Source organism: Panthera leo, chromosome B1 (genome assembly GCF_018350215.1).
Source record: "Panthera leo isolate Ple1 chromosome B1, P.leo_Ple1_pat1.1, whole genome shotgun sequence".
NCBI lineage: Eukaryota > Metazoa > Chordata > Mammalia > Carnivora > Felidae > Panthera > Panthera leo.
The window spans coordinates 183,300,947-183,313,408 of record NC_056682.1 but is presented as its reverse complement, the minus strand read 5'-3'; the positions used below and the strand labels follow the sequence as shown (position 1 = coordinate 183,313,408).

Genomic DNA, 12,462 nt, shown 5'->3' with positions numbered 1-12,462 from the left:
AGCTCGGATCATGGTCTTGCAGTTCGTGAGTTCAGGCCCCACATTGGGCTCTGTGCTGGCAGTGCGGAATCTGCTTGGGATTCTCTCTCTCTCCTGTCTCTCTGCCACTCCCCTACTCGTGTGCTCTGTCTCTCTCTCTCTCTGTCTCTCTCAAACATAAATAAATAAACTTTAAAAAATAAAATAAAATAAAATAAAAACAAGCCCCAAATTAAATATACAGTGGGGAAAATACAGAGTATAGAATAAAATTAAAATAATAGTAGTGGTAATAGTAATTGCAGCTAACATTTTAATAATATTCACCATGTGCTAGGCACTTTTCTATACACTTTATGTATATTAATTAATCCCACAATAGCCTCTGATGTAGGTATTCTTAGGGTCTGCATATTACACGTGAGGATATTGAAACACCAAGAAGTCTGGTAACTTGCCCAATGTCACACAGCTAGTAAGTAGTGGAATAGAATTTCAACTCGAGTGGTGCAGTTTCAAACAGAATTCCAAGATAATAAAGATATGGAGGCTGAGATTATAGCTATACAGTTTCAAGCCAAGGAACACTTGGAGACACCAGAAGCTGGAAGAGGCGGGGAGGAATCTCCCCCAGAAGCTCTGGAAGGAGTATGGCCCTGCCTCTACCTTGATTTTGGATTTCTGGTCCAGTAGAACTGTGAGAGAATAGATTTTTATTGTTTTAAGCCACTAAAAAAATGCTAGACAGAATTTCCTGTTTGAGTCAGGATGCGCTGGGTTATACTGTGATAACATACAAGCAAAAAATCTCAACACAGGTTGAGATTTCTTGCTCGTGGTCATGTCCCTCTGATAGGATGGGACCTAGGTCTGTGTCATCCTCACTCCAGAGCCTAGGCTGATAGGGTAACCACTGTCTAGAACACTGGCGGTTGCCATGCAGAGGGAAAAGGAATGTGGTTACTGCTCCGGTTCTTGAAGCTTTCATTCAGAAATTTTCAAATGACACATATGTATTTCATTGACTGAAGAGCAAATCACATGGCCACACCTAACCCCAAAGGGGCTGGAAAAGATAGGCTGACATATAGCCAGAGGGGAATAACCAGAAATATTGGATGAAAAACCCTAAAGACTTTCATAATCTAGGTGAATATACAGAGAATATTTTAAATGTGGGGAGGAACTTTCTAAGCATTAAAGTTTTGGGAGATTTGAGCACATAAAAATTAAGAACATCTCTGTGTCAGGGGGCGCCTGGGTGGCTCAGTTAGTTAAGCGTCTGACTTTGGCTCAGGTCATGATCTCATGGTTCGTGGGTTCGAGCCCTACATCAGGCTCTGTGCTGACAGCTCAGAGCCTAGATCCTGCTTCTGATTCTGTTTCTCCCTCTCTCTCTCTGCTCCTCCCCCACTCACACTCTGTCTCTCTCAAAAATAAACACAAAAAAGAACATCTCTGTGTCAAAATAAATTGTTTGAGCAAAGCCATTTGAAACATGTAATTAGACCAAAGGTCAGAATTGTTAATATACAAAAAATGTAAACAAATCAATAATTTTAAAAACATCTATTTCAAAATGGACTAAGATGATGAGCTGGAAAATAACAAAATAAATGCAAACGGAAAAATGTTCAACCATATTAGTAATTAAAGCAAAATGCTGTTTGTACTTATAAGATGCTGATAACCTGTTTTGATGAGAATAAGAGAAAAAGTACACTGTCTTATTGCTGTATTATTAAAAACAAAAACGTGACAAACTCTATCTAGAGGGCAGTTTGACAATGTGTATCAAAAGTTTTAGATTTAAAATGCCCATTGCTTTGGCCAGACAGCTAGTTCAGTTTTAGGAATTTAAGTAAAGGTGTACATAAATATTTAGCTATAGGGAAGTTTACTTCAGCACTGTTTATAGTTGGGGAAAAGTGGAAGTAATTAAATGTTCAACAGTAAAAGACAGGCTAGATAAACTATGTTTATTCATATAGTGGCATATTCTGCAACATTAAAAAAAATGTGGACTTGGAATATTTATTATAATACTGAGAGAAAATAGATTATAGAACAGTATGCCTAACTATTGTTTGAAAAATGTATGTATGTATGTATATATGTATAAGAGCAGTCTGAAAGATATACATCAGAATATTAACACTGATGGGCTTATAGGTGTTTTTTTTTCTCCTGTTTTGATGATCTGTATTTACAATTTTTACCATAACGGTGTATTGCTTGCGTAGTCTTTTAAAATACAGTAAAAGTCAATCAGTGGCAATGGTTGGTACATTTCGCCATTGGTCCTCACTGATGCTTAATCTCCATATCTATTCTTTTTCTAAAGCTGGGCCCCCTTTTTATGTCCTGGACCCACAGCTTCTCCATTGGCTCCTGCTTCCTAGTCCAACCCTGACCTTGTGCCCCTGTTCTGTTAAATGGGCTTCTACCTTTTCCTGTCATTCTCGATTCTTTTCTCAGTAGCATCTTTTCAATCCCAGGACCCAGATTTCCTGTCACTAATCACCTTAGGATTGACCTCCTGCCCCCAAGTTCCAAGCTGGTCTCAGCAACCCAGTCCCTCCTAAGGACATCGTTGATCCTGATTTTCTGCCCTTCCTATTTTCATCTCCAGGCCGACTTGCCCCACCGCACCTGCTGGTCAGGACAACCAGCTTCTGACCTGTATTAGCTCTTTAGCTCTCTCTCGTTCCGCTGCTGCTGTCCCTTCTAGACACCCACGAGTTGCTTTCCCTGACACACCCACCTGTCTGCTCCTGCATCCCCGCAGAGACTACTTCCAGCTTCCTGCACTTCCCAGGCTGCTCTGTGGGCCACGTAGTTACCTAGGGTCCTCCTATACATTTGTCATCGTGTCAAATGTCTCCCAGCTACTTCTCTTTTCCAGATGGAAAACAGAATAAGAGAATCAACTGGTAGTTAGTAGCTTGTTCAAGATTTACGGGGCTCACAGTGAGAAGTCTTTGGGTGAACTTTGGCCATCGCATTTGGCATCCCCTGTAACACTTAGTGCAGGTGCACCAACAGAGGGCACTCCTCCCATTTCCAGGCACAATACTGAACTGGAAAGATTCTACCTCAGTGCCTCCTAGGAAGGAAATAGCGATGAATTAATTACCTGTTATAAAACAGTGCTTAATTGTTTGTTTCTTCCCCTGTTGTACCTAGGTATTACTTTGTTTCTCCCGGGATACATCTGTGTTGGGTCATTTTGCGTACAACAGCGCTTCACCACCAAAATCATACATCAGAGGTAAAATTTTAGTTACATAAAGGGAGTATTTTTTAAGACTTACAAAATCATAGCAAGACTGTTACATTTTATAGCATATATTAGTGTTGTTAATTTTTTTATTGTTAATGAAATTCCTCTCAGATGCTTTCAACTCCTACTCAAATCACGGGTGAACAACTCAGCACAATCAAAGGCGGGTGGTTCCCAGAAGAACCCTTTATCTTTCCTGTTTGCTCGCTCCTCTATTGCTGTTTTTGTCTTATATGTTGACTTTTATTTTCCCCCCTAACTACGACTTTATCACATGAATTTGCTTCTTCTGCTGCTTTTTTTAACTTCTCTATTCCTTCTCTCAAAATGTTCTCCAGCACTTAAAATTTGATGTAATTTATAAGCTATTAGCACGCTAATTTCTATTTTGGTGCTTTCTTCCCTTCTTTATCACTAGCTGCCTACCAGATATTGCTATTTCAATATCCTGCTATTACCTGACAGCTGAACTAATTTCAGCAGGAAGCCTTTCTCAATTTCTCCTTTTTATTAAGTGGTGAACACCAATCACTGAAAGCTTATAACCCTATTATGTGTGATCATGCTCTGTTCCCATAAAGAAATAAACTCTTTCTCCCATATCTCCTAAGTCTGACTGTCTGCCTGATTGCTGTAACCCTTGCCCTAGGATGAGCCTACATTACCTGGCTGGGATCAGGCTCCCCCTCCCCAAACTGGGGGGCTCTCTTAATTCCACTGCTTCTAAACTGAGCTTATAGAAACCTTTGGTCTGCTTGTTTGTTTCTTTAACATCATTTGCTAAAAAGCTGACTGTAGAACTTATTCAATGGGTTCACTTCTAAACTCAGCCAAGATTTTAAGGCCCTCTATCAGTCAATTTTGTCTTAACCCAGCTCACTTTGATTCCCTGATTATCCCACGTTACCATATTTATTCTGGCCTGTATATATTCCCTACATGTGGAAGGATTCCCACTCCTCTCCCACGAAATCATAGGTCCTTGAGGAACTAGGCTATATCTTACGGTATCAGAAAAACTTATTTTTCCTTCCTGTGTAGGGAAAAATCCAGTTCTCTCCTACTGTGTTTCTCTACCATGTGTATCATTTACTACTCATATAAAACACTCCACTTCCGACACCAAATATATGGGAATTTTCCCTAAAACAAGAAACAAGTCTCCGACACCACCTGGGCATCCTACAATTTAACTCAGTTCTGCACTGTGTACCCAGAGATAGCCTCAGATCCCACAGACTAAGGGCTCAGTCCCATGAGACTGCCATACCCCTCACACACATACACACACACACACTCTTCTGATGACAGTCAAAACCCCGTTTATCACCTGTGCCTCTGACCAACCAGCTATAGATTAGAGGTTCCAACAACCTGCTTCTTGGGTTCAATTAATTTGCTAGAGCAGCTCACATAACTCAAGGAAATGTACATCTACCAGTTTATTAAAGGATGTGATAAAGGATACAGATGAACAGCCAGATGAAGACATACATACGGCGAGGTCTAGGAGGGTCCTGAGCATAGGAGCTTCTGTCCCCATGGAGTTGGGGTGTGTCAGCCTCCCAATATTGATATGTTCACCCACCTGCAAGCTCTCTGAACCCCTGACTACTTGGGATTTTATGGAGGGTTTCTCACATAGGTATGATCAATTACTAACTCCATTTCCAGCTCCTGTCCCCTCTGTGGAAAATGGGAGATGGGGCTGAAAATTCCAGGGTTCTAATCATGACTTGGTCTTTCTGGTGACCAGTCCCCATCCAGGAGTCCACCAGAGTCATCCCAATAGAACAAAAGATTCTCCTAGTCTCTTATCACTTAGGAATTTACAAGGGTTTGCACCTAGCCTCATATTTAGTACCCAGCTAGTACTGTCTATCATCTCCCTCTCTCTGTCTCTCTGTCTCTCTTTCTCGCACTTTCTCTCTCTCTCTCTCTCTCTCTCTCTCTCTCTCTCTCTCTCTCATCTACCTTTCATTATTCCATTCTCCTTACTCACAAGCTCAGTGCTTGTTGTCTCCACCCTAACCTAAACTGCTCATTCTTCTTATTTGTCCCCTCTCTGCCACCACCCCCAACAAGAAGAGCAAAAAAATTTTTTAACTAAAAACGTTACCTTAAAGCCAAGTGCAAGAATGCATGAGACTTTTCAATAGAAAAGTCAACGAAAGGTATTAGAAAAAACTGTCAAGATAAAGGCTATCTAAAGATATTCAATGGAAGGTGGAGGGGGGGAGACCTCAGAACCTTAAAAGTTAAGGGAAAGCTATATTTTTTTAAAAACTACTTCAAACATTTGATTATAGCGAATATACTTTCATTTTCTGAAACAATTCTGCTTTCCAACATTTAGCCTCATTCTTGGGCCACATGAACTGTTTTAGGATTCAGAAAATATTACCACTATATGGTTTAAGACATTTACTTTTTAACTTTTCAGCACATTCCATAAGAATGTAAAACTAATGAGGCGCTGCAAAGCTTAGGACTTACTTTAATGAACAGATTAGAATTATTTATAGTTAGCAAAACAATTCTATGCTTCTAAATAGACGCTTCTCTTCTTAAATGCTTAGGCACTTGAAAGCATTTGTTCTTTTAATTATTTTGTATCAATTGCCTCACACTTAAATTTGTATTATTGACTTTAACTGATGAAAGGATTTGCTAATATCAAAAGATTAGTGGTGTATTTTCAAAGTAATTCCATTTCCTAAAATGAAGTTAAAGGAGATCGTACTGTGCCTTTTAAAATTGCATTATTAGTACATCCACAAAATAAGTTAATTTTTAAAGATTTATTTTATTTAATCATATTGAAACCTTCTATGGTTTGTTTGTTTTTTTCTTACAGGAAAACTAGGACTAGAAGAATATGCAGTATTTTATCCACCAAATGGTAAGAGTAATGCTATTGCTTCCTCTAGTGGGAAATAGGGAAATTACAGCTTTTATAACAAAATGTGACACTATCTTTAGATGGATACTTATTCATTATCTAAAATAAACCTTGTATGGAATAGCTCTTTTAATTAACTTTTGTATGTTTGTGGTAGGTTTGTGTTAAATTCTGTACATCCTCCCTGGTTTTCCTTCAGACCGGTAGTAGTGTCTGCGAGGCAACTAAGTGCACTCAGGTCCAGGGTGTTTCATTTTCCTCCGGGGACACTGACTGGGTCCATCCAGGACCTTCCTTCTGACTTCCCTGCAGCAGAGCTCAAATCGGTTGAGTGTATTGCCTTGTGTTACACTTTATTGTTCTTCTAATTTGACAAGGGTGGTATTTATGAAATAAAAAGATCTTGAAGAAATACATCAGCCAAATAATCTATTTTAACTGTGTAAAGTGATCAAATGTATAATGATCTCATCAGATATTAAATATCCCTCTGAGATTATGGGATAGTTTTTAAGATCTGCTTTTTGGAAAAGCAATCTAGAGCATTCCTTATTACAATAATATTAGGTTGCATCGTGGAGAAGTTCTGTTACCCCAGCAGAATTAAGAACATGGGCTTTGTAACCCAGCCGACCTGGGTTCAGATCCCAGTCCCGCCAGCTCGCCCTATGACCTTGGTAAGTTCCATGGCTTCGCTGAACTTCAGACGCATCCTCTAGGGCCCATGGATCAAATGAGACACAATGTCTAAAACGTCACAGTGACTGATATGCAGTGAGTGCTCAAAAAATGCAGCTGTTACCGGCGTGTTGAGCTTTTTTGTTGATCTCTCCGTGTGAAAGCCGTGCTTGGCTTTCATGGCACTGTTCTCTCCACGCACCTGTCAGAGTGATCTCGCGGGTTCTTTCACCGGCCATCCTCCCCTGCCCCTCTGTAAGCACCAGTGTTCTCCAGTGTCCCACCCCACCCTTGTTCGGCTGCCCTTCTTTTCATACATGTTCCCATGTACCTGCTTTGTCGGCTCTATTTATTCATTACTCTAAAATTTTTATCTACAGTTCTGACCTCTATAGTAATTAACTCAGGCTTAACATATCTCAACTTAAAGGCATTCATTTCTGTTCCAATACCCACTATTCAAAAAAGAATAAAATAAAATACAAAAATAAAACAAACAAAGACCAACAAAATAAAGACCAACAACAAAAAAGCTGTGCTACTTCTCTCACAACTCACTGTGCTCTCATCTAACCAGTAATTCAAGGCCTAAACCCTGACTCCTCTCAGCCTCGCATCCCTCTCCTGTGGTAAGTCACCAGGGCCAGCCGGTTTTATCTTCAACATGCATCTGGGACCTCGCTCTCCCTGTCTTCCTCACCATAACTGCCGCCTTGCCCTTATCCAGGCTTTTCCATCTCTGGCTTATTAATTGCAACAGATACCTAACCGGTCTCTCTTCTTCCAGTGTTTTCTAGCTTTGCCTTGACTTTCACAGTGCTGCCTGAGTTACACATCGAAAAGGAAAATCTAAAAATTGCTTTTTTTCCTTCAAGTTGTCTTTTCTGAGAAACGGAGAAGGGGGAAGGGGCAAAGGGAGAGCGAGAATCTTAAGCAGGCTCCACACCCAGCTCAGAGCCCGATCTCACAACCATGAGATCTTTACTGAAATGAAATCAAGAGTCGGACGCTCGATTGCCTGAGCCGCCGAGACACCTCTCCCCTGAAAGTTTTCTTAATGGCTTCCCATCTCTTCACAAGTGATGTCCAAGCCTCTTAGCCTGGTGTACGAGGACCTCTTTTGACCCGGGCCTGTATTCAGTCTGACTCGTTGCTTTGGATTTCACCTTTTCCTGTCTCACTGTCTTTTATCATAGCAATACCAAACGATTACCTCACACGTGCACGTGCACCCCTGCCAACTCTCTCAAAGCAACGTGCAGGGCTCAGCTCAGGCATGATCCTTTTCAGGAAGCTTTCCCTGACTCCTCGGGTTTGGTTATGGTCCCTTTTTTTTTTTTTTAGCTCCCATAGTATCCAGTGTGAAAGCCTTTGGTATCTATTTTATTGTCACGACATTATTTGTTTATGCTTTATCTTCCCCTCTAGATTGCAGGCTTCTTAAGGTGGAAGGCCATATCATTCATCTGTATTTCCTCAATACCTAGCTGTAGTAGGAGGTTAGTGAGTCTTTATTTGAACTAAATTAGAGAGGATTCTTAATTTGAGCATTTACTTATGTTTATTACCTCGCCTCTTCAGAAACTTAAATTTCAGATAACTTTTTATGTTTATCCAAGAATCAGGAAACCAGGGGAAAAATACCTCTGAAGAGCCAAAAGAGGTGTCCACGGAGTCAAATTCCTGCTCTCTCCATGCCTAGGAGAGCTTTTACTTAACACACATGCCTAACAAGCTTGGTTTACTGGTGTTTATGCCCCCCTACAAAAGTGGAAGCATAGAAAGAGGCCGACACAGATGGGAAAAATTAACAACAGCAGAACGGCAATCAGAGGCTTCACAAAGGAAAATAGAAGAACTAGAATAACCAGCACATAAGAGCGCTCCAGAAAATCTGCCGGGGACCATCTTATGTAAAAGCCAGTAACCTTGTGACTTTTTAAAAAGTTACAGTGCACGTGTATGTACGTAGTTATAGTATGTACTATAATAATTTAAGACTTTTATTAGGCGCTTGAGACACCAAAAAACAAATGGCCGTAATAATAGCCGTGACGGCAGTCAGGGCGGTGGCAGCTAACGTTTTGCAGGCAGGACTGTGTACCAGGCAGTGTGCTAAACGCATTACGTGCGGCAATCCGCTTGGTCCTTACAAGGCGTAACCTGCCGAGGCAGGGACTAGTGTTATCCCTATTTCTAGATGAAGAAGCTGAGGCACAGAGTGTCCATTTGCTCCGCCGGGGAGGGGCAAAGCCAGGCTTTCAATCCGAAGCTCTTTGACTTCAGTCTTCTTCATCACCATGCCCTATTGCCTCAGAAAATGTTACCGTGTACATTAGAGTGGCTTTTGGAAGAAAACAAAGGGGCTGATATGTTGAAAAAGTGGATGTGTAGAATAGGTTCTAGAAAGATTTTCATTCAGAATAAAAATAGTTTAATACTAAATGGGGTGACCCTACAGCCGCTCATAAACGTCATTCTTCAGAATAATTTTTTCTTTCAGATAATTTTAAAACCTTGCCAGAATCAGAGAGAGCTCTCTTCTCTGGGCATTGAGTCCAAAGTTGCAGAAGAAGAAGAGACAAAGACTAGTCAGTCTGTTTTCCCTTTATTCTTTCCTCAAGGCAATACTAAGCAGCATTTTTATGTTATCCGTTCCACTGCTGCCCCAAATAGGATTACTTTAAAATCTTAAGGACACCTCCGCCACTGACCTCATTTGAGGCCTTGTCGGTGGACAGACTTTCTGTAGCAGATTTGCTAAACAACTGGTAGGCAAAATTTCTGAGCTGAAGAGAGTTTTCATAGGAATTATATAAGCTTCTCTTGTTTTTACTTTTCGTTCATCTTCTATAACTTGTTTTCATTTATTCATTTAATACTTACACAGTCCTGCTCTGGCTCCCTCTTCTATTCTAGGGTGGGTGATCTGCAGTAAAAAGTACCTACTGTCAAGAAGCTTACATTCTAGTGAGGGAGACAACAAGCAAGTAAATAAATAACCAATGAAAATAATTTCAGAGAATGTGATGTGAACCATGAAGGGAAACAGAAATTGATAGGGAGGTGACGGAGGGTGTGGCTTTAGGTAAAGGGCTTTGCCTTTAAGTAAACGTAAGGCTTTAGGTAAGGTCACCTTTAGGTAAGGTGATCAGGAAAAGTACTTCTGAGGAGGTAGAATATGAACAGAGACCAGAATATGCAGAGTGAGCTGTGCAATGAAGTAGGAGAAGAACATTCCAGAGGGAATACATAGCATGTTTAAAGGCCTAAGACGGGAACCTGCTTGATGGTTTGAAAGAACCAGATGGCCGGTGTGACTGGTGACAGTGAGCAAAACATAACCTGGTAGTAGGTGAGACAGGAGACTTAGGGACCAGGTCAGATAGGGAGACAGTTGATCTAAAGTTTTGTCTAGTAAGTCTAGTGTCTGGGCTTCCTCAGGAATAGTTTCTGTTAATCTCTTGTTTTCATGTGAATGGGCTATACTTACTTTTTTTTTTTTTTTTTTCCCCTAATTTTAATTCCAGTATAGTTAGCATACAGTGTCATGTTAGTTTCAGGGGTACAATAGTGATTCAACTTTCCATACATTACTCAGTGCTTGTCATGGTAAGTGTACTCTTAGTCCCCTTGAGTTATACTTTCTTATTTCTTTGCATGCCTAGTAAATTTTTTGTTCATAACTAGATATCTTGAATATTATAGTGTGGTAACTCTAGAAATCAAATTGTCTCCCCTCCCCAGAATTTGTTGTTGTTGCTTGTTTAGTGACTTTTCTAAACTACTTTGTCAATATTGTGTTGTTGTTTTTTTTGTATGGAGTGCCCACTGAGGTCTCTGTTCCATTAGCCTAGTGGCCAACTGGTAATTTGACAGAGGTTTCCTTAAACATCAGAAACCAAAAGAAAAAAATCTATCCCAGTCTTTGCAGGTTGGCTCTATGTTGAGGTACTCCGTCGAGGCTTAGCCAGGCCATTTAATTTTTTTTTTTTTAATTTATTTATTTGGAGAGAGAAAGACTCTAGAGAGCGCAGGGGGAGGGGCAGAGACAGAGGGAGAAAGAGAGAGAATCCCAAGCAGACTCCGCTCTGTCAGCACAGAGCTCAATGTAGGGCTTGAACTCATGAACCATGAGATCATGATCTGAACCAAAACCAAGAATCAGACGCTTCACCGACTGAGCCACCCAGCCGGCCCTCGCCAGGCCATTTAGAGTTCTACCCTGACCTTCACTTCCTGCTTGCCCAGAGCCCAGAAGTCTGGCAGAGGTGAAAGCTGAAGTACTTCTCCGATCTTTTCTAGATTCCCCTGAATACAGAGGAGTTTTTCAAAGCCTTTATATCTCCATATATATCCTTCCACAGCCTCTTCATTTCCAGGCTTGTCAGTCTGTCTGCTGCTTGACTCATCTGTTATCCTTTGCTGCCCTAGGAAGCTTTAGCTAGTATATTTGCACCTAAATGCTTTCAGTAAGCGGGCAGGCCATTTCAGCCCAATCCCTCAGATAGTTACTAGACAGGTCAAAACACACAACCACAAGTTTTCGATTCACGATCCCTATTGCCAGCAAGCTGCACCAGGAACATGGGTGCAGGAACATCTTCATAGCTGCCTCCAAGCTGGAGAATGGGCGATGGTAGGTGGGTAAATTAAAATACCACAATGCTTTCTTTCCAAAATTCAGCAGCTTCTTTTTTCATGAAGGATTTCCTTGGTTGTAATTTTTTTATTTTTTTGTTTTGTTTTATTTTATGTTTGTTTTTTTTTTTTTAAACAAATTACAGAACTCAAAAAAAGTTGATCTAACACTTCTAGCCAGCTTAACCGTTGCTTTAGCGGAAGGGCAGAATTTTGGAGTTCCCTATTCTCTTCTTCCAGTGACATCTCTTCTCTGATTCCTGACTAATATTTTTAAAAGATCATGCTCACTACTGTGTAAAATAAAAGTGTCACTCTATGGGGTGCCTGGGTGGCTGAAGCATCCGACTCTTGATCTCAGCTCAGGTCTTGATCTCCGGGTCATGAGTCCAAGCCCCACGTTGGTCTCCATGCTGAGCATGGAGCCTACTTAAAAAAAAAAAAAATTAATTAAAAAAAATAATAATAGTAAGTAAAGTGTCATTCTAATGTAAGCTCCGAGAGAACAAGGACCTTTTGATGACCAAGAGATCTAACACCTAGAATCATGCATAGCGTAAAGTCACTGCTCAGTAAATGTTATTGAATGAGAGAGCGAATGAATGAGGGAATCAATATGGAAGAACACAGAGGAACAAGAATAGAAGCAAGGGAAGGAGACAGGAGAAATACACATAGATCTGACTGCGATTTAAATACACAGCACAATATACCAATACCATTTGTTTCCTGTAAGACAAAATAATTAGTTGCTAGTGAACATTAGGTAGAGGCATTTTAGGACTCTACATCAGGGCAACCCCATGCCCCTCCCCCCCACCCCCCTCCCCATCCCCAGGAAACATTGTCAATGTCTGTAGACATTTTTGGTTGTCAGAGCCAAGGGGAGGTGGGGTTTTACCAGTGTCTCATGAGTAGAGGCCAGGGATGCCATCAAACACTGTACAGTGCACATGGGGTGCCTGGATGGCTCAGTCGG

The 12,462-nt window shown here is 40.8% G+C and overlaps 1 protein-coding gene across 3 annotated transcripts in view; it reads left to right on the top strand.

Moving 5' to 3' along the window:
• The window catches only part of TBC1D19 (TBC1 domain family member 19), a 145,242-nt gene that overhangs the window by 110,420 nt on the left and 22,360 nt on the right, over positions 1–12,462 (top strand). For all 3 annotated transcript variants that reach the window (XM_042936739.1, XM_042936740.1, XM_042936741.1), the window contains 2 exons: positions 3,166–3,250; positions 6,120–6,164. In XM_042936739.1, coding sequence (XP_042792673.1) covers positions 3,166–3,250; positions 6,120–6,164 — 130 coding nt within the window. The remainder of the gene's footprint in view (positions 1–3,165; positions 3,251–6,119; positions 6,165–12,462) is intronic.